The 19,501-nt window shown below is 43.7% G+C and overlaps 10 protein-coding genes across 10 annotated transcripts; 4 read left to right on the forward strand and 6 right to left on the reverse strand.

Moving 5' to 3' along the window:
* Window positions 1–2,129: 2,129 nt before the first annotated feature.
* Window positions 2,130–2,640, reverse strand: LOC149408408 (histone H2B-like). Its single transcript, XM_089650622.1, has one exon. It carries the CDS (start codon window positions 2,617–2,619, stop codon window positions 2,203–2,205), a length of 417 nt encoding a protein of 138 aa, XP_089506748.1. The 5' UTR covers window positions 2,620–2,640; the 3' UTR covers window positions 2,130–2,202.
* Window positions 2,641–2,907: 267 nt separating this feature from the next.
* LOC149408409 (histone H2A) lies at window positions 2,908–3,429 on the forward strand. The gene has a single exon (XM_089650615.1). The coding sequence runs from the start codon at window positions 2,908–2,910 to the stop codon at window positions 3,280–3,282; it is 375 nt and encodes a 124-aa protein (XP_089506741.1). The 3' UTR covers window positions 3,283–3,429.
* Window positions 3,430–3,977: 548 nt separating this feature from the next.
* LOC149408410 (histone H3) lies at window positions 3,978–4,514 on the reverse strand. The gene has a single exon (XM_089650614.1). It carries the CDS (start codon window positions 4,498–4,500, stop codon window positions 4,090–4,092), a length of 411 nt encoding a protein of 136 aa, XP_089506740.1. The 5' UTR covers window positions 4,501–4,514; the 3' UTR covers window positions 3,978–4,089.
* Window positions 4,515–5,031: 517 nt separating this feature from the next.
* On the forward strand, window positions 5,032–5,498 carry LOC149408411 (histone H4). The gene has a single exon (XM_089650616.1). It carries the CDS (start codon window positions 5,102–5,104, stop codon window positions 5,411–5,413), a length of 312 nt encoding a protein of 103 aa, XP_089506742.1. The 5' UTR covers window positions 5,032–5,101; the 3' UTR covers window positions 5,414–5,498.
* Window positions 5,499–6,371: 873 nt separating this feature from the next.
* Window positions 6,372–7,223, reverse strand: LOC149408412 (uncharacterized). The gene has a single exon (XM_089650613.1). It carries the CDS (start codon window positions 7,178–7,180, stop codon window positions 6,503–6,505), a length of 678 nt encoding a protein of 225 aa, XP_089506739.1. The 5' UTR covers window positions 7,181–7,223; the 3' UTR covers window positions 6,372–6,502.
* A 6,964-nt stretch (window positions 7,224–14,187) lies between these two features.
* LOC149408413 (histone H2B-like) lies at window positions 14,188–14,698 on the reverse strand. Its single transcript, XM_089650623.1, has one exon. It carries the CDS (start codon window positions 14,675–14,677, stop codon window positions 14,261–14,263), a length of 417 nt encoding a protein of 138 aa, XP_089506749.1. The 5' UTR covers window positions 14,678–14,698; the 3' UTR covers window positions 14,188–14,260.
* A 267-nt stretch (window positions 14,699–14,965) lies between these two features.
* Window positions 14,966–15,487, forward strand: LOC149408414 (histone H2A). The gene has a single exon (XM_089650619.1). The coding sequence runs from the start codon at window positions 14,966–14,968 to the stop codon at window positions 15,338–15,340; it is 375 nt and encodes a 124-aa protein (XP_089506745.1). The 3' UTR covers window positions 15,341–15,487.
* Window positions 15,488–16,035: 548 nt separating this feature from the next.
* On the reverse strand, window positions 16,036–16,572 carry LOC149408415 (histone H3). Its single transcript, XM_089650618.1, has one exon. The coding sequence runs from the start codon at window positions 16,556–16,558 to the stop codon at window positions 16,148–16,150; it is 411 nt and encodes a 136-aa protein (XP_089506744.1). The 5' UTR covers window positions 16,559–16,572; the 3' UTR covers window positions 16,036–16,147.
* A 517-nt stretch (window positions 16,573–17,089) lies between these two features.
* On the forward strand, window positions 17,090–17,556 carry LOC149408416 (histone H4). The gene has a single exon (XM_089650621.1). The coding sequence runs from the start codon at window positions 17,160–17,162 to the stop codon at window positions 17,469–17,471; it is 312 nt and encodes a 103-aa protein (XP_089506747.1). The 5' UTR covers window positions 17,090–17,159; the 3' UTR covers window positions 17,472–17,556.
* An 873-nt stretch (window positions 17,557–18,429) lies between these two features.
* On the reverse strand, window positions 18,430–19,281 carry LOC149408417 (uncharacterized). The gene has a single exon (XM_089650617.1). It carries the CDS (start codon window positions 19,236–19,238, stop codon window positions 18,561–18,563), a length of 678 nt encoding a protein of 225 aa, XP_089506743.1. The 5' UTR covers window positions 19,239–19,281; the 3' UTR covers window positions 18,430–18,560.
* Window positions 19,282–19,501: the final 220 nt, after the last annotated feature.

Consider the following 19,501-nt stretch of genomic DNA (forward strand, 5'->3'; position numbering starts at 1 on the left):
TTTCCTTTCCTTCCCTTCCCTTACCTTACCTTTCCTTTCCTTTCCTTTCCTTTCCTTTCCTTTCCTTTCCTTTCCTTTACTTTACTTTACTTTACTTTACTTTACTTTACTTTACTTTACTTTACTTTACTTTACTTTACTTTACTTTACTTTACTTTACTTTACTTTACTTTACTTTACTTTACTTTACTTTACTTTACTTTACTTACCTTACCTTACCTTACCTTACCCCCAATTATTAATGATATTATTGTGTTTGCAGGTTCCTTCCGACCGGAGCATTTTCTGTGCTGTGCGAGGTGAGCGGTGATGCGCTGCTTTCTCGGGGTGGGTGCGAGCAGCTCGCTCTCTGCTGTCCCGGGAAACTTGTACGGGCCCGAAGCCAGCCGGAGTCCCGCTCTCCTGTTATTCTGAAAGTCAAGAAATGTAAGAACAACTAGCACAGACGAATTCTTAATTAACGTCATATCAATTAAACAACTCTATTCTAAAACAATACTCCTTTACACATTTACATAAATACAAACCACATTAAATAACAACCGACACGCACGTGTATCGGTGTACAATATGTACATTTTAACGCAGCGTCACGTTCATTGTACACTATAGTTTCATATAGTGCAAACTTCTAGACGTGATTTGTTATAATAGATTGCCTTGTTGGCAATAAGAAAGAGAATTAAATTTTATATACATATATCCTGGAGGTGATTTAATCATTAGTAAAAATCATTTAATAAATAATTATTGCAGAGTGCTATTATATCGTATTCATCTCGGTTTAAAAATATTGACGTCTGATAATGTTATAACAAAATAATATCATCGCTTCAAGCGTTGTTCAATTCATTTACGAGCGGAGAATTATTATTAATATGATGATCAAAACCTGTCGGTTCCGGTTCCATGATATTTCATCAAAATGACAATTCAACACACCTCCAAAAAGTGATATAGCGTCATGAAAAGTGATGAAACAAAAAATACGTTTAATAGTTACCTACGTAACCTACTTAGCCTAGTTTTTGTTTCATCACTTTTCATGACTTCATATCACTTTTTGGAGGTGTGTTGAATTGTCATTTTGACGAAATACCCGGTCACTCACAGTCAAAACGATCAAGTTATTTATTATTAGATCACGCACAAGTATTTAATTAAAAATAATATAAATTACATATTTAAAAATACATCTTTAGCCATCGTACATCTTTCTTTCTTTCGAAAAGTTCAATAATAAAATTCTTATAGTTAGTTAAAAGTGTAGAGTGTATAGTCTGGCCTCAAACCATTTTTTGTCTGTCTGTTGGTACGATATCATTTTCCTTTATCGGCATTAGAGGTCAGCAGTCTGTGTAGAGCTTTTATACTTATTACATAAATTTCCTCTACCGAATAAGATGAAGGTGATATAATTGTTAATTTCCTTCTCTCATCTCATATCTGTGAATAAATTGTGTAATGAATGAATTTAAATCTATCTATTCAAATACTGCCGCCGCAGAGTTTGGTTCGCGGATTTGCCACCAGAGACAGGGATCTACACTTTCATTCGGGGATCTACGCTTCGCTAGTGGTTCGCGTCTAGGTCGAAATACAAACTTACTGGTTTTGAACTTGGATAATATTCATGTTCAGAGTTCATGAAACAATTTATTATGATTTGTATTGTTTTTATTTTAAATATATATTATTAGTTTAATGACTTTGACGTAATTGTGATATGAAATTATCATTTATTGATACTTTACTTGATTTTTTTTGTTTGTTTTAGATATTAATCAATTGTGGGGTTCTCGTAGAATTTCTCCGCTTGTGCGGCGATAATTAGCTTCTTTATCAGAGGAATTTTTGCGTCATTATGAAGCCTGATTGATCCACTAGGGTGCGCGCATTCAACGCTATTAACTTACCGCTTATTATAATATATTTCGCTTGTTTATTATTCTGGATTGACATGATATACGTTCTGTTAAAATGTATATTTATGATAATGCTATATGTGGAGGTAAAACATTGTATGTATTATATCGACTTTTGCTTTATGACAATAATGAAAATATTGGCGGCCCTAATAAGGGCCTTTTGTTTGACTCGGACGACGGTGATGATGATGATGATGAGTCGTTTGTTTGTTCTCGGTGTTGCTGGGTGTCGTGTCGGTCAAGTTGGTCGGTAGTCTGTCCATCTGTTGGCTCCTCACTTGGAGCTGGTGTACTTGGTGACGGCCTTGGTGCCCTCGGACACGGCGTGCTTGGCCAGCTCGCCGGGAAGGAGCAGCCTGACGGCGGTCTGGATCTCCCTGCTGGTGATCGTGGACCTCTTGTTGTAGTGGGCCAGGCGGGAGGCCTCGGCGGCGATGCGCTCGAAGATGTCGTTCACGAAGCTGTTCATGATGCTCATCGCCTTGGAGGAGATACCGGTGTCGGGGTGCACCTGCTTCAGCACTTTGTAGATGTAGATTGCGTAGCTCTCCTTCCTCCTGCGCTTAGACTTCTTCTTGTCCCCCTTGGAGATGTTCTTCTGGGCCTTGCCCGACTTCTTGGCTGCTTTTCCGCTTGTCTTGGGTGGCATCTTGCTTGCTGCTCGTCGATTTTGACTTTGAAAAAATGCCATCTTTTTGAGTAGTTTACTTTACTTTCACGACGCTGTGGCGGCGATCGACTAGGGCGGCTCTCTTTCGCCTCGAGCTAGCTAGCTAGCACCCGTGCGGCCCCGTCTGCTATAGCATCGCCCGTAGCGGGGGGGAGCCGAGAGCGGCCATTGTTAGCGAGCTCGCCGAGAACGTAAATACACCGGTCCCGTGAACGAAAAAGCCACAAGCAAAAATTCAGCCAGACTCGCCTAACCGCTAGTCTGCTATTCCGCTATCGAAGCAGTTCGCAAGCACCCAGCACCCCTATCATGTCAGGTCGCGGCAAAGGAGGCAAAGTGAAGGGAAAGGCAAAGTCCCGCTCCAACCGCGCCGGACTCCAGTTCCCCGTCGGACGTATCCACCGCCTGCTGAGGAAGGGCAACTACGCCGAGAGGGTGGGCGCCGGTGCCCCCGTCTACCTGGCCGCCGTCATGGAGTACCTGGCCGCCGAGGTTCTCGAGCTGGCCGGCAACGCCGCCAGGGACAACAAGAAGACCAGGATCATCCCCCGCCATCTGCAGTTGGCCATCCGAAACGACGAGGAGCTCAACAAGCTGCTCTCCGGCGTGACCATTGCTCAGGGAGGTGTTCTGCCCAACATTCAGGCTGTTCTCCTGCCCAAGAAGACAGAAAAGAAGGCGTAATTTTGACAGCGACAAACTATACTAACATCAGAAAAAAAAATGAACGTCCCTCAAGTCCACGACCACCACACCATACCATCAAGATGACTTGATTCATTATTTAAAAAAGGCCCTTCTCAGGGCCGCCAATTTTTCTCACTATTTTAAAATTACAAAAGTCGTTATATGTATACCTACACTATATGTAAATAATTATATTCTTCATGGTCTTAAATCTATGTATGTGCAAAATATATTCTATTCATGCATTATTATTGGCGAAAAGTTGACATTTTAAATCTCATTCAATTTGAGGTTAAAGCAACGTGTCAATCAATTTGTGATTAATGGATAATGGCAAATGGAGTAAAATTAGCTTGATTTACAAGCTGTTTCTCCTTTACGACGATGATTTTATTGAGTCTAGTCGTATTATATGATATTTTCGACTGTTTTATGACTATTCATTCATTTAGATATTTCACAATACGCACTTACCCTTAATTTGACATTTCTGACCACAGACAATGATAAATTATAGATGATAAATCAATACAATAGTGATGGGGGTGACGCGTCCGACACTTTCGCAAAGAAAGTGATTAAAAAGTTTAAAAAAAAACATGAATAAATTATGGATATGGGGTGGGTGTGGGGTTTTCGTATTTTCGAAAGAGTAATTTGCAATCGGATGAACATTTGGCGGCCCTGATAAGGGCCATTTTGGGTCGAAATTGGAATGGTGAGCTGTTGTTTGTTTGTTTGTTGTCTCGCTTCGATCCGATTGATTTGATTAGATGGTCGGTCGGTTGGTTGCGTGCTCGCGGCTTAAGCACGCTCTCCGCGGATGCGTCTCGCCAGCTGGATATCCTTGGGCATGATGGTGACGCGCTTGGCGTGGATCGCGCAAAGGTTGGTGTCCTCGAAGAGGCCGACCAGGTAGGCCTCGCTCGCCTCCTGCAGGGCCATCACGGCTGAGCTCTGGAAGCGCAGGTCGGTCTTGAAGTCCTGGGCGATCTCGCGCACCAGCCGCTGGAAGGGCAGCTTGCGGATCAGCAGCTCCGTGCTCTTCTGGTAGCGGCGGATCTCGCGAAGGGCGACCGTGCCGGGCCTGTAGCGATGGGGCTTCTTCACTCCTCCGGTGGCGGGCGCGCTCTTCCTCGCCGCCTTCGTGGCCAGCTGCTTCCTGGGGGCCTTGCCTCCGGTAGACTTGCGGGCGGTCTGCTTTGTACGAGCCATGTTCTGTTTGAAATATTACAATGACCCAAAAAAGATCTCGTCACCCTATTTATAGGAAAGAACCGTGAGAGTACGACGGTGCGATGCCATTGGTCGCCCGCCGGGTCTTGGGGAGTGAGTAAATCAGGGTTGCCAATGCGTATGTTCTAAAATACCCACAGCGGAAAATTCAAAATCACAATTATGTGTATAATTTTTATTTTTTATTTTTTTATGTACCTATATTAATATGCGTATATAATTCGTAAAAATAAGTATTTATCGTACATTTATAATATAATATATCCTGCGAAAGAAAACGAAATTATAGTACTTTTAATAATTGGCAATATTGTCGGAAAATCAAAAAAAAAAACACTTTTAATGGGATCTCCGCACTTTAACTTTTCTCATAAAATTTACAATTCATAAGAATTCTCCGCAATTTTGGGAATTCACCACGAATTGGCAACCCTGCAGTCAGTCAGGCTACGCGAGTGGGGGGCCATCGTCGAGTATATAATGAAGGGGAAATCCGGAAACTCAAAAAATCGTTCTTCACCCGCCTTACTGAGCGGTTGCCTTCGCGTTCGTCTCAACCGAAAACAAACCAAAAAACACCATGACCGGTCGCGGAAAGGGAGGAAAAGGCCTCGGAAAGGGTGGAGCCAAGCGTCACAGGAAGGTGCTTCGCGATAACATCCAGGGCATCACGAAGCCGGCCATCCGCCGTCTGGCTCGCAGGGGAGGCGTCAAGCGTATCTCCGGCCTGATCTACGAGGAGACTCGCGGCGTGCTGAAGGTGTTCCTGGAGAACGTGATCAGGGATGCTGTCACCTACACCGAGCACGCCAAGAGGAAGACCGTCACCGCCATGGACGTCGTGTACGCCCTGAAGCGCCAGGGTCGCACCCTGTACGGCTTCGGCGGCTAGGCTGCGCGCGACCACCACACCATCACCGTCACCGTCACATCCACCCGATTGTTTATTTACGACAACACACTACTTGGCAGTGTGATAAAACTCACAAAACGGCCCTTCTCAGGGCCACCACTATGTTCAAGCCGTTTAATGCATCTTACACAATTCTCGGACCGACCGACTGCCCGCAAAGTATAATATAATATGATCAGTCACGCGAGGTAAGAATTATTTAGAGGCGCAAAGAACGCCGTTTTATTTGTAAAAATTTAGAGTTAAATTCAGAAATTTAAAACGATTCCCACTTCACGGCAAATAAGAATCTAGGAAAAAACATAAAAATAACCGCGCCGGAGCAGGAAAATTTAATAGTTTTTAATTTAAAGTTGATATTCTCTATGTAAACAGAACGGCGTCACACGCCCCTGGCATGAGGATTAAAAAATGTTACCTGGCTACATATCGAGTCGGAGGTCTTCTGTCTTTTGGTAGGAAGGGAAAGAAAAAAAAAAAAGGAGAAAAAAAAGAGGAAAAAAAAAAAAAAAACGCACGTTTTCATTGTACAGCAGGGAAGGACAATAAATTTAAAAGTTTCATACTTTTTACTAAAAATTCACCTTCATACTGTGTGGACTGTGAGGATTTCATTTTTGGGCTGCGTCCTTTTCATTGATGTTGTCATTCTGTGAAAAAATTCGTAAGCCTTTATGACATAATTACTCTATGACTTACTGTTATTATGCGCTTCTCTATGGCGCTTCCGGAAAAACCCTTACCCGTGCTTTATTGCCATTATATAAGTTATGCGAATGAATGGTTATGATAATAATAATAAATAATATGAAATTCGGTGGAATGAATAATAATTGACGCATTTTACTATTATACCTCTTGCGATACTCTCTCTAATCTCATCGAATATTTTTGTATTATGCATTTATGAAATCATTGGTAGCCCTGAAAAGGGCTTTTTATCGTCAACAACTTGGCACCGCGACTCGGGTGCTCGCTTTCCGCCAGCTGATATATCCGCGGTGGTGATAGATATATTATATAATGACAATATATAACTATACACACACGTGAAGTCATGTGGAAGTCCTACTTCTTGGGTGCGGCCTTCTTCGCTGCGGGCTTGCCCTTGGGAGCTGCGGCAGCCTTCTTCGGCTTGGGCGCCTTGGGCTTCTTGGTCGGGGGCTTGGCCGACTTCTTCGCCTTCGTGGGGCTCTTTGGCTTCGCGGCAGGCTTCTTGGCGGCGGCGGCGGCCTTCTTGGCCGGCGAGCCGGCGGGAGCCTTCTTCGCCTTGGCGGGGGCGACGGCCTTCTTCGCCTTGGCGGGCGCGGCGGCCGCCTTCCTGGGCTTCTTGGCGGCGGAGACGGCAGAGGTGCGCTTCTTGGGCGCGGCGGCGGCCGGTTTCTTGGCGCCACCGGCGGAACCCTTGGCCTTCGCCTCCAGCTTGAAGGAGCCGGACGCTCCCTTGCCCTTGGTCTGGACCAGGGCGCCGGACTCGACGGCTCCCTTCAGGTACTTCTTGATGAAGGGGGCAAGCTTATCGGCGTCGACCTTGTAGTTGGCGGTGATGTACTTCTTGATGGCCTGCAGGGACGAGCCGCCGCGCTCCTTCAGCTCCTTGATGGCGTTGTTGACCATCTCGGACGTCTTCGGGTGAGAGGGCTTCGCCTTGGGCTTCTTGGCCGCCGCGGCGGATGCCTTTGCCTTCTTGGCGGGAGTGGCCGGAACGGGAGACGCCGCCGTCGCTGCTAGTGCTGTATCTGCCATTGTAGATTGGTGCTGGTGGTGCTGTTCGGCTTGCTTGCTGATGCTGAATATATCCTCAAAAAAAGGAAATTTTCGGAATTCGAATGGCGTCCCTACCGTGCCGCCGGCGCAGAGAGCTCGCTTGTCGATTGTGATGATGAAAACGTGTATCATTTATGCTTAGGTCCTCGGAGTAAAATAGGATTTTATCGGCGAGGATAAATTTTCCTTAACGGTAGGGCGCGGGCGGGCGTAGGACAGAGATGTGGGCCCGCGGAGGGCGGGGAATCTGCGCTCCCCGGGAGCGGCGCTGGGCGCAGTGAGGCTCCGGATGAGGAAATGCGCGAGGGCGGCGACTCGGAGTGCCACAAAAGAGACCGCAGCTCGGGAGACCCTCGAGTCGGCGGGTCGGGAGGGCGGCGTGGGCGAGGGCGGGACTCCGGCCGGGGGGTCCCGCAGCATTCCCGCCGTCGGGGGGCCCCGCGAGCGCCGACAGGGCTCCCGAGCCGCCCCGCCGTAGAACGGCGTGCCGGCCCACAGCATACATCGGGCTCGCGGTGCTCGGGCCTGTATAATATTATGTGTACGCCAAACCGACCTAGGCGTGATGATAATGCGAAATAAATTAATAATGTTATACGAAATTAATTTAAAAAAATTAAACGAGCCCTACTGATGATGCTATTATATCTGATTTCTTACAGGACAGCCGGGGGCGGCGCGGCGCGGCGTGAGATACGAGCCCTCGAAGACATGAAAATAATAACCTGGTTAAACTATTAATGTTTGCGATTGTTTATGTGCTTAAAAAAAAATAATAATAAAAAAAAAAGAATTATGTTGATGATGATGAATAACGAAAGTGGGAAATAAAAAAAAATATAAAAAAAAAAACAAAAAACAAAAACTACAGACAGACAAAGAAACAAAAACCATAACTAATATAAGATATTTAATCAGAACATCATCGGATGACATATAACTGGAAAAATAACAGCAGCAAATAAATGTCTAGCATCACTTTATCCAATGATGGGAAAGAAAAGTCGGATAATAAATTACTTCTTTATAAAACAACAATAAGACCAGATTTCACGTACGGATGCCCCATTTGGGGGCACGCCGCTCCAAGTCTCATACAAAAGATTCAACTCTTTCAAAATAAAGCCATTAGACTTGCTTTAAACGCACCTAAATGGATTAGAATTTCTTCTATCCATAATGACACCAACATTCCGTTGATAAAGGACTTAATTGTTTCCCAAGCAACCAAGTTTTATACCGGCCTTCCCAGCCATACTAATCCTACAATAAATTCCCTTTCAAAATATAGCGAAAACGATAAATTTAAATATAAAAAACCCAATATAGTCCTCCGGAAGGAATAATAACCTGCCTACAGCCGCAGTATAGTTTTTAAGCTCTTGTTCAACAAACACCAATATAATAATAAAAATAACTGTAAAGAATCTAAAGATAATCAAATATAATTATGTTAGAGTCGATAAAAAAATCATGTTTAGGAACTCTGTAAAATTAAGTAAATCGAAAGTCATCGGATGTGTTTACAAATTATTTGAAAATTTGTCAGCTGCATTTAGAACAAATACAAATAAAATTTGACGTTATCGTCAATTGACTTTTTGTTTTTTTTTTTTTTCTCCTTTTTACTAAATTTACTAAATTGCCACTACATTTAATCTGAAAAAAACACGTGGAAAGAAGCTGTGGGTGTGCGAAAGAAAACTTATTACTTTTAATTAAGTTAAATGTTGGAAAATTTATGATTTAAATTTAATTATGGAATAAATGAAAATATCAACGGAATATATGTCGATAATTATTCACGCATCATCAGATAGTTGCACGTTTGATTGATCCACCCACTGAACTTGACACTTGGAAACGGAAACGGAAACGGAAGTCAATCACGATGCATTGTTCATGAAAAATGATGGCCGCCCGGCGTGACCGACCCCAGAGAGGGCGGCCGTTCAGGTGTTCGGGGGTCCGGTGAGAGAGCGCGGAGGCGACGGTGAAAAGCGGCGAGGAAAAGAGGTGAAACGATACGAAGAAATGAAAAGAAAGCGGAGGTACGGACCTCCACGCGCCATATCGTTTCGCGCGCGCGAAGATAACACTGAGATTATTATTTAATGATTATTTAACAAACATCACACCCGCGCACACGCGCACACACACACACAACACACACAACACATCAGATCCGTATAACTGGCATCAAATCGATTGATTAAAGTTTATTTACATTATTATCAAACAGCGATCACGAGAGTTACGAGATGAACACAAACAAAAAGATTGACAACTGTCTAAACCATAGAAAGAAGAAATTGGTAGAAAAAAAAACAAAAGTTAAAGAAACGTAAAAATAAAGAGAGTCCCCTCTGTTTGAATACTCCCCCCTATGTCCATGGCTTTTTGGGTTAGTATAATCATAAAAAAAAGGCAATTAATCAAAATAACTTTTAATGATTAAAAATTAATTAATGTAATTTTAATTAATATCGGCAAATCTCGTTTAAAAATATTAATTATCAAATATGTAATTTTAATTAATATCTGCAAATCTCGTTTAAAAATATTAATTATCAAATAACGATTTATAAAAAATAATGATTATTCTGTCTCATATTTGTATTCAATATAACATATTTGTAATACACATTCCGTAAGCCAGGAGGAAGATTTCTGTGCAGGCAAAACCACAATTCGATAGTTTAACACGTATGTTCTATGAAAGTTTGCGTAACCGATATTCACACAAAAATAGTAAACAAATTAATTCCAAAAGTATGCACGTTTCTTTCCTGACATGGCGCTGCATGGACTCACACCGATCTAGTATTAATATTAAAAAGTGATGAATTAAAAAAAAAATGTTGTGAAATAATAAATGTTTATCGGTAAGTACTTGATGCAATTATTTAATCAAAAATCTCCGGTGAAAGAACATATATTTGCGATGGCAACACTGCGCCATAAAGTCGTTTTCCTTACGTCAAATGTCGTTTATTGTTTTACCGTTTTGTTTGAAATCATATTTTTGATCTAGCCTCTGTCATGACAGAGATCATTGTGATATTAGTGTTTTTACAGTGGATAAACTTTAATCAATTGATATGATGTGCGTGAAATATCTACGTATCTGATTTTATATCGGGCAATAATGCGAGTTGTTTGTTTTGACATGACGTGAATAAATCCCGCTTTTCGGGTAGATATCCACCGGATCGGGTAGTTCATTCGTCCCCATGCCGTCCATCGTCTTCTCCCATCCGTCATAGTCATCATCGTCGTCATAATAATATTATATCGCAAACAAACGAATATAAAACGATCACAAAAACAAAATGGCGCGTGGATGTTCAGACGTTGTGTACATCGTGGAACTTCATAATGCGGTGTATAGTAGAAGAATTTGTAAGCTTTTTAAGTTAATTTCATCAAAGTTCACCAGTCCTAAAGAGTCCTATATTCTCTCGAGCCTTTAAAAATAAATATCAATTCTACTTTTGCCCCTAATCTTCTAATAAACCATACAATATTCTACAGTAATGTATGTTAAAAGAATAGCAAATGTGAAATCAATGTCCAGTGTTTTTCTACTACAGTGTGTTTATCTGAGGTGACTGGCCAGGTTTGGACATGTTTTTCTGTTTTCACAAAAGGGCGCTATACAAATTATCGAATTATTGTTATTACAAGGCGTCCGTATCATTTGTGTAATTATGTAAATGTCCCAACTGCTGCTAACCACCTGGAGCCAATGAGACTATGTACAGAATGGTGGGACAACAGTAGGGTATGACTTAGATAATAATGAAAAGTAAGTATAACCTAACCTAACCCAACCTAACCCAACCCAACCTAACCCAACCTAACCCAACCTAACCCAACCTAACCTAACCTAACCCAACCTAACCTAACTTAACCCAACCTAACCCAACCTAACCTAACCCAACCTAACCTAACCCAACCTAACCCAACTCAACCCAACCTAACCCAACCTAACCTAACCTAACCCAACCTAACCTAACTTAACCCAACCTAACCTAACCTAACCTAACCTAACCCAACCTAACCTAACCTAACCTAACCCAACCTAACCCAACTCAACCCAACCTAACCCAACTCAACCCAACCTAACCCAACCTAACCCAACCTAACCCAACCCAACCTAAACTAACCTAACCCAACCTAACCTAACCCAACCTAACCTAACCCAACCTAACCTAACCCAACCTAACCTAACCTAACCCAACCTAAACTAATACAATCTAAACTAACCTAACCCAACCTAATCTATAACCTAACATACAACCCAACCCAACCTAACAGCGTTGTTTGTGTGGTGCCAGGAGTCCCTTTTGGGTGGAATTTTTTTTTCTAAATCCCCTGTTTTAACCCCCCCCCCTCCTCCCTCACCCCTCTCACTCCACCACTCCCTCTCCTGACCTAACCTAAGCTAATCCGACCCAACCTACCAGCGTTGTTTGTGTGGTGCGAGGAGTCCTTTTTGTGTACTATTTTTTTTTAAATACCTCTTTCTTCCCCCCCCCCCCCCTCCTCCTTCCCTTCCCTTTCCTTTCCTTTCCTTTCCTTTCCTTTCCTTTCCTTTCCTTTCCTTTCCTTTCCTTTCCGTTCCTTTCCTTTCCGTTCCTTTCCTTTCCTTTCCTTTCCTTTCCTTTCCTTTCCTTTCCTTTCCTTTCCTTTCCTTTCCTTTCCTTTCCTTTCCTTTCCTTTCCTTTCCTTTCCTTTCCTTTCCTTTCCTTTCCTTTCCTTTCCTTTCCTTTCCTTTCCTTTCCTTTCCTTTCCTTTCCTTTCCTTTCCTTTCCTTTCCTTCCCTTACCTTACCTTACCTTCCCTTCCCTTCCCTTCCCTTTCCTTTCCTTCCCTTCCCTTACCTTACCTTTCCTTTCCTTTCCTTTCCTTTCCTTTCCTTTCCTTTCCTTTCCTTTACTTTACTTTACTTTACTTTACTTTACTTTACTTTACTTTACTTTACTTTACTTTACTTTACTTTACTTTACTTTACTTTACTTTACTTTACTTTACTTTACTTTACTTTACTTTACTTTACTTACCTTACCTTACCTTACCTTACCCCCAATTATTAATGATATTATTGTGTTTGCAGGTTCCTTCCGACCGGAGCATTTTCTGTGCTGTGCGAGGTGAGCGGTGATGCGCTGCTTTCTCGGGGTGGGTGCGAGCAGCTCGCTCTCTGCTGTCCCGGGAAACTTGTACGGGCCCGAAGCCAGCCGGAGTCCCGCTCTCCTGTTATTCTGAAAGTCAAGAAATGTAAGAACAACTAGCACAGACGAATTCTTAATTAACGTCATATCAATTAAACAACTCTATTCTAAAACAATACTCCTTTACACATTTACATAAATACAAACCACATTAAATAACAACCGACACGCACGTGTATCGGTGTACAATATGTACATTTTAACGCAGCGTCACGTTCATTGTACACTATAGTTTCATATAGTGCAAACTTCTAGACGTGATTTGTTATAATAGATTGCCTTGTTGGCAATAAGAAAGAGAATTAAATTTTATATACATATATCCTGGAGGTGATTTAATCATTAGTAAAAATCATTTAATAAATAATTATTGCAGAGTGCTATTATATCGTATTCATCTCGGTTTAAAAATATTGACGTCTGATAATGTTATAACAAAATAATATCATCGCTTCAAGCGTTGTTCAATTCATTTACGAGCGGAGAATTATTATTAATATGATGATCAAAACCTGTCGGTTCCGGTTCCATGATATTTCATCAAAATGACAATTCAACACACCTCCAAAAAGTGATATAGCGTCATGAAAAGTGATGAAACAAAAAATACGTTTAATAGTTACCTACGTAACCTACTTAGCCTAGTTTTTGTTTCATCACTTTTCATGACTTCATATCACTTTTTGGAGGTGTGTTGAATTGTCATTTTGACGAAATACCCGGTCACTCACAGTCAAAACGATCAAGTTATTTATTATTAGATCACGCACAAGTATTTAATTAAAAATAATATAAATTACATATTTAAAAATACATCTTTAGCCATCGTACATCTTTCTTTCTTTCGAAAAGTTCAATAATAAAATTCTTATAGTTAGTTAAAAGTGTAGAGTGTATAGTCTGGCCTCAAACCATTTTTTGTCTGTCTGTTGGTACGATATCATTTTCCTTTATCGGCATTAGAGGTCAGCAGTCTGTGTAGAGCTTTTATACTTATTACATAAATTTCCTCTACCGAATAAGATGAAGGTGATATAATTGTTAATTTCCTTCTCTCATCTCATATCTGTGAATAAATTGTGTAATGAATGAATTTAAATCTATCTATTCAAATACTGCCGCCGCAGAGTTTGGTTCGCGGATTTGCCACCAGAGACAGGGATCTACACTTTCATTCGGGGATCTACGCTTCGCTAGTGGTTCGCGTCTAGGTCGAAATACAAACTTACTGGTTTTGAACTTGGATAATATTCATGTTCAGAGTTCATGAAACAATTTATTATGATTTGTATTGTTTTTATTTTAAATATATATTATTAGTTTAATGACTTTGACGTAATTGTGATATGAAATTATCATTTATTGATACTTTACTTGATTTTTTTTGTTTGTTTTAGATATTAATCAATTGTGGGGTTCTCGTAGAATTTCTCCGCTTGTGCGGCGATAATTAGCTTCTTTATCAGAGGAATTTTTGCGTCATTATGAAGCCTGATTGATCCACTAGGGTGCGCGCATTCAACGCTATTAACTTACCGCTTATTATAATATATTTCGCTTGTTTATTATTCTGGATTGACATGATATACGTTCTGTTAAAATGTATATTTATGATAATGCTATATGTGGAGGTAAAACATTGTATGTATTATATCGACTTTTGCTTTATGACAATAATGAAAATATTGGCGGCCCTAATAAGGGCCTTTTGTTTGACTCGGACGACGGTGATGATGATGATGATGAGTCGTTTGTTTGTTCTCGGTGTTGCTGGGTGTCGTGTCGGTCAAGTTGGTCGGTAGTCTGTCCATCTGTTGGCTCCTCACTTGGAGCTGGTGTACTTGGTGACGGCCTTGGTGCCCTCGGACACGGCGTGCTTGGCCAGCTCGCCGGGAAGGAGCAGCCTGACGGCGGTCTGGATCTCCCTGCTGGTGATCGTGGACCTCTTGTTGTAGTGGGCCAGGCGGGAGGCCTCGGCGGCGATGCGCTCGAAGATGTCGTTCACGAAGCTGTTCATGATGCTCATCGCCTTGGAGGAGATACCGGTGTCGGGGTGCACCTGCTTCAGCACTTTGTAGATGTAGATTGCGTAGCTCTCCTTCCTCCTGCGCTTAGACTTCTTCTTGTCCCCCTTGGAGATGTTCTTCTGGGCCTTGCCCGACTTCTTGGCTGCTTTTCCGCTTGTCTTGGGTGGCATCTTGCTTGCTGCTCGTCGATTTTGACTTTGAAAAAATGCCATCTTTTTGAGTAGTTTACTTTACTTTCACGACGCTGTGGCGGCGATCGACTAGGGCGGCTCTCTTTCGCCTCGAGCTAGCTAGCTAGCACCCGTGCGGCCCCGTCTGCTATAGCATCGCCCGTAGCGGGGGGGAGCCGAGAGCGGCCATTGTTAGCGAGCTCGCCGAGAACGTAAATACACCGGTCCCGTGAACGAAAAAGCCACAAGCAAAAATTCAGCCAGACTCGCCTAACCGCTAGTCTGCTATTCCGCTATCGAAGCAGTTCGCAAGCACCCAGCACCCCTATCATGTCAGGTCGCGGCAAAGGAGGCAAAGTGAAGGGAAAGGCAAAGTCCCGCTCCAACCGCGCCGGACTCCAGTTCCCCGTCGGACGTATCCACCGCCTGCTGAGGAAGGGCAACTACGCCGAGAGGGTGGGCGCCGGTGCCCCCGTCTACCTGGCCGCCGTCATGGAGTACCTGGCCGCCGAGGTTCTCGAGCTGGCCGGCAACGCCGCCAGGGACAACAAGAAGACCAGGATCATCCCCCGCCATCTGCAGTTGGCCATCCGAAACGACGAGGAGCTCAACAAGCTGCTCTCCGGCGTGACCATTGCTCAGGGAGGTGTTCTGCCCAACATTCAGGCTGTTCTCCTGCCCAAGAAGACAGAAAAGAAGGCGTAATTTTGACAGCGACAAACTATACTAACATCAGAAAAAAAAATGAACGTCCCTCAAGTCCACGACCACCACACCATACCATCAAGATGACTTGATTCATTATTTAAAAAAGGCCCTTCTCAGGGCCGCCAATTTTTCTCACTATTTTAAAATTACAAAAGTCGTTATATGTATACCTACACTATATGTAAATAATTATATTCTTCATGGTCTTAAATCTATGTATGTGCAAAATATATTCTATTCATGCATTATTATTGGCGAAAAGTTGACATTTTAAATCTCATTCAATTTGAGGTTAAAGCAACGTGTCAATCAATTTGTGATTAATGGATAATGGCAAATGGAGTAAAATTAGCTTGATTTACAAGCTGTTTCTCCTTTACGACGATGATTTTATTGAGTCTAGTCGTATTATATGATATTTTCGACTGTTTTATGACTATTCATTCATTTAGATATTTCACAATACGCACTTACCCTTAATTTGACATTTCTGACCACAGACAATGATAAATTATAGATGATAAATCAATACAATAGTGATGGGGGTGACGCGTCCGACACTTTCGCAAAGAAAGTGATTAAAAAGTTTAAAAAAAAACATGAATAAATTATGGATATGGGGTGGGTGTGGGGTTTTCGTATTTTCGAAAGAGTAATTTGCAATCGGATGAACATTTGGCGGCCCTGATAAGGGCCATTTTGGGTCGAAATTGGAATGGTGAGCTGTTGTTTGTTTGTTTGTTGTCTCGCTTCGATCCGATTGATTTGATTAGATGGTCGGTCGGTTGGTTGCGTGCTCGCGGCTTAAGCACGCTCTCCGCGGATGCGTCTCGCCAGCTGGATATCCTTGGGCATGATGGTGACGCGCTTGGCGTGGATCGCGCAAAGGTTGGTGTCCTCGAAGAGGCCGACCAGGTAGGCCTCGCTCGCCTCCTGCAGGGCCATCACGGCTGAGCTCTGGAAGCGCAGGTCGGTCTTGAAGTCCTGGGCGATCTCGCGCACCAGCCGCTGGAAGGGCAGCTTGCGGATCAGCAGCTCCGTGCTCTTCTGGTAGCGGCGGATCTCGCGAAGGGCGACCGTGCCGGGCCTGTAGCGATGGGGCTTCTTCACTCCTCCGGTGGCGGGCGCGCTCTTCCTCGCCGCCTTCGTGGCCAGCTGCTTCCTGGGGGCCTTGCCTCCGGTAGACTTGCGGGCGGTCTGCTTTGTACGAGCCATGTTCTGTTTGAAATATTACAATGACCCAAAAAAGATCTCGTCACCCTATTTATAGGAAAGAACCGTGAGAGTACGACGGTGCGATGCCATTGGTCGCCCGCCGGGTCTTGGGGAGTGAGTAAATCAGGGTTGCCAATGCGTATGTTCTAAAATACCCACAGCGGAAAATTCAAAATCACAATTATGTGTATAATTTTTATTTTTTATTTTTTTATGTACCTATATTAATATGCGTATATAATTCGTAAAAATAAGTATTTATCGTACATTTATAATATAATATATCCTGCGAAAGAAAACGAAATTATAGTACTTTTAATAATTGGCAATATTGTCGGAAAATCAAAAAAAAAAACACTTTTAATGGGATCTCCGCACTTTAACTTTTCTCATAAAATTTACAATTCATAAGAATTCTCCGCAATTTTGGGAATTCACCACGAATTGGCAACCCTGCAGTCAGTCAGGCTACGCGAGTGGGGGGCCATCGTCGAGTATATAATGAAGGGGAAATCCGGAAACTCAAAAAATCGTTCTTCACCCGCCTTACTGAGCGGTTGCCTTCGCGTTCGTCTCAACCGAAAACAAACCAAAAAACACCATGACCGGTCGCGGAAAGGGAGGAAAAGGCCTCGGAAAGGGTGGAGCCAAGCGTCACAGGAAGGTGCTTCGCGATAACATCCAGGGCATCACGAAGCCGGCCATCCGCCGTCTGGCTCGCAGGGGAGGCGTCAAGCGTATCTCCGGCCTGATCTACGAGGAGACTCGCGGCGTGCTGAAGGTGTTCCTGGAGAACGTGATCAGGGATGCTGTCACCTACACCGAGCACGCCAAGAGGAAGACCGTCACCGCCATGGACGTCGTGTACGCCCTGAAGCGCCAGGGTCGCACCCTGTACGGCTTCGGCGGCTAGGCTGCGCGCGACCACCACACCATCACCGTCACCGTCACATCCACCCGATTGTTTATTTACGACAACACACTACTTGGCAGTGTGATAAAACTCACAAAACGGCCCTTCTCAGGGCCACCACTATGTTCAAGCCGTTTAATGCATCTTACACAATTCTCGGACCGACCGACTGCCCGCAAAGTATAATATAATATGATCAGTCACGCGAGGTAAGAATTATTTAGAGGCGCAAAGAACGCCGTTTTATTTGTAAAAATTTAGAGTTAAATTCAGAAATTTAAAACGATTCCCACTTCACGGCAAATAAGAATCTAGGAAAAAACATAAAAATAACCGCGCCGGAGCAGGAAAATTTAATAGTTTTTAATTTAAAGTTGATATTCTCTATGTAAACAGAACGGCGTCACACGCCCCTGGCATGAGGATTAAAAAATGTTACCTGGCTACATATCGAGTCGGAGGTCTTCTGTCTTTTGGTAGGAAGGGAAAGAAAAAAAAAAAAGGAGAAAAAAAAGAGGAAAAAAAAAAAAAAAACGCACGTTTTCATTGTACAGCAGGGAAGGACAATAAATTTAAAAGTTTCATACTTTTTACTAAAAATTCACCTTCATACTGTGTGGACTGTGAGGATTTCATTTTTGGGCTGCGTCCTTTTCATTGATGTTGTCATTCTGTGAAAAAATTCGTAAGCCTTTATGACATAATTACTCTATGACTTACTGTTATTATGCGCTTCTCTATGGCGCTTCCGGAAAAACCCTTACCCGTGCTTTATTGCCATTATATAAGTTATGCGAATGAATGGTTATGATAATAATAATAAATAATATGAAATTCGGTGGAATGAATAATAATTGACGCATTTTACTATTATACCTCTTGCGATACTCTCTCTAATCTCATCGAATATTTTTGTATTATGCATTTATGAAATCATTGGTAGCCCTGAAAAGGGCTTTTTATCGTCAACAACTTGGCACCGCGACTCGGGTGCTCGCTTTCCGCCAGCTGATATATCCGCGGTGGTGATAGATATATTATATAATGACAATATATAACTATACACACACGTGAAGTCATGTGGAAGTCCTACTTCTTGGGTGCGGCCTTCTTCGCTGCGGGCTTGCCCTTGGGAGCTGCGGCAGCCTTCTTCGGCTTGGGCGCCTTGGGCTTCTTGGTCGGGGGCTTGGCCGACTTCTTCGCCTTCGTGGGGCTCTTTGGCTTCGCGGCAGGCTTCTTGGCGGCGGCGGCGGCCTTCTTGGCCGGCGAGCCGGCGGGAGCCTTCTTCGCCTTGGCGGGGGCGACGGCCTTCTTCGCCTTGGCGGGCGCGGCGGCCGCCTTCCTGGGCTTCTTGGCGGCGGAGACGGCAGAGGTGCGCTTCTTGGGCGCGGCGGCGGCCGGTTTCTTGGCGCCACCGGCGGAACCCTTGGCCTTCGCCTCCAGCTTGAAGGAGCCGGACGCTCCCTTGCCCTTGGTCTGGACCAGGGCGCCGGACTCGACGGCTCCCTTCAGGTACTTCTTGATGAAGGGGGCAAGCTTATCGGCGTCGACCTTGTAGTTGGCGGTGATGTACTTCTTGATGGCCTGCAGGGACGAGCCGCCGCGCTCCTTCAGCTCCTTGATGGCGTTGTTGACCATCTCGGACGTCTTCGGGTGAGAGGGCTTCGCCTTGGGCTTCTTGGCCGCCGCGGCGGATGCCTTTGCCTTCTTGGCGGGAGTGGCCGGAACGGGAGACGCCGCCGTCGCTGCTAGTGCTGTATCTGCCATTGTAGATTGGTGCTGGTGGTGCTGTTCGGCTTGCTTGCTGATGCTGAATATATCCTCAAAAAAAGGAAATTTTCGGAATTCGAATGGCGTCCCTACCGTGCCGCCGGCGCAGAGAGCTCGCTTGTCGATTGTGATGATGAAAACGTGTATCATTTATGCTTAGGTCCTCGGAGTAAAATAGGATTTTATCGGCGAGGATAAATTTTCCTTAACGGTAGGGCGCGGGCGGGCGTAGGACAGAGATGTGGGCCCGCGGAGGGCGG

Source organism: Hesperophylax consimilis, unplaced genomic scaffold (genome assembly GCF_061612785.1).
Source record: "Hesperophylax consimilis isolate HC1 unplaced genomic scaffold, BYU_Hcon_1.0 scaffold_326, whole genome shotgun sequence".
NCBI lineage: Eukaryota > Metazoa > Arthropoda > Insecta > Trichoptera > Limnephilidae > Hesperophylax > Hesperophylax consimilis.

Excerpts from the sequence above, each read along its gene's own strand:
- LOC149408417 (XM_089650617.1), bottom strand. The coding sequence starts at position 19,238 with ATGGCAGATACAGCACTAGCAGCGACGGCGGCGTCTCCCGTTCCGGCC.
- LOC149408415 (XM_089650618.1), bottom strand. The coding sequence starts at position 16,558 with ATGGCTCGTACAAAGCAGACCGCCCGCAAGTCTACCGGAGGCAAGGCC.
- LOC149408409 (XM_089650615.1), top strand. The coding sequence starts at position 2,908 with ATGTCAGGTCGCGGCAAAGGAGGCAAAGTGAAGGGAAAGGCAAAGTCC.
- LOC149408413 (XM_089650623.1), bottom strand. The coding sequence starts at position 14,677 with ATGGCATTTTTTCAAAGTCAAAATCGACGAGCAGCAAGCAAGATGCCA.
- LOC149408412 (XM_089650613.1), bottom strand. The coding sequence starts at position 7,180 with ATGGCAGATACAGCACTAGCAGCGACGGCGGCGTCTCCCGTTCCGGCC.
- LOC149408414 (XM_089650619.1), top strand. The coding sequence starts at position 14,966 with ATGTCAGGTCGCGGCAAAGGAGGCAAAGTGAAGGGAAAGGCAAAGTCC.
- LOC149408410 (XM_089650614.1), bottom strand. The coding sequence starts at position 4,500 with ATGGCTCGTACAAAGCAGACCGCCCGCAAGTCTACCGGAGGCAAGGCC.
- LOC149408416 (XM_089650621.1), top strand. The coding sequence starts at position 17,160 with ATGACCGGTCGCGGAAAGGGAGGAAAAGGCCTCGGAAAGGGTGGAGCC.
- LOC149408408 (XM_089650622.1), bottom strand. The coding sequence starts at position 2,619 with ATGGCATTTTTTCAAAGTCAAAATCGACGAGCAGCAAGCAAGATGCCA.
- LOC149408411 (XM_089650616.1), top strand. The coding sequence starts at position 5,102 with ATGACCGGTCGCGGAAAGGGAGGAAAAGGCCTCGGAAAGGGTGGAGCC.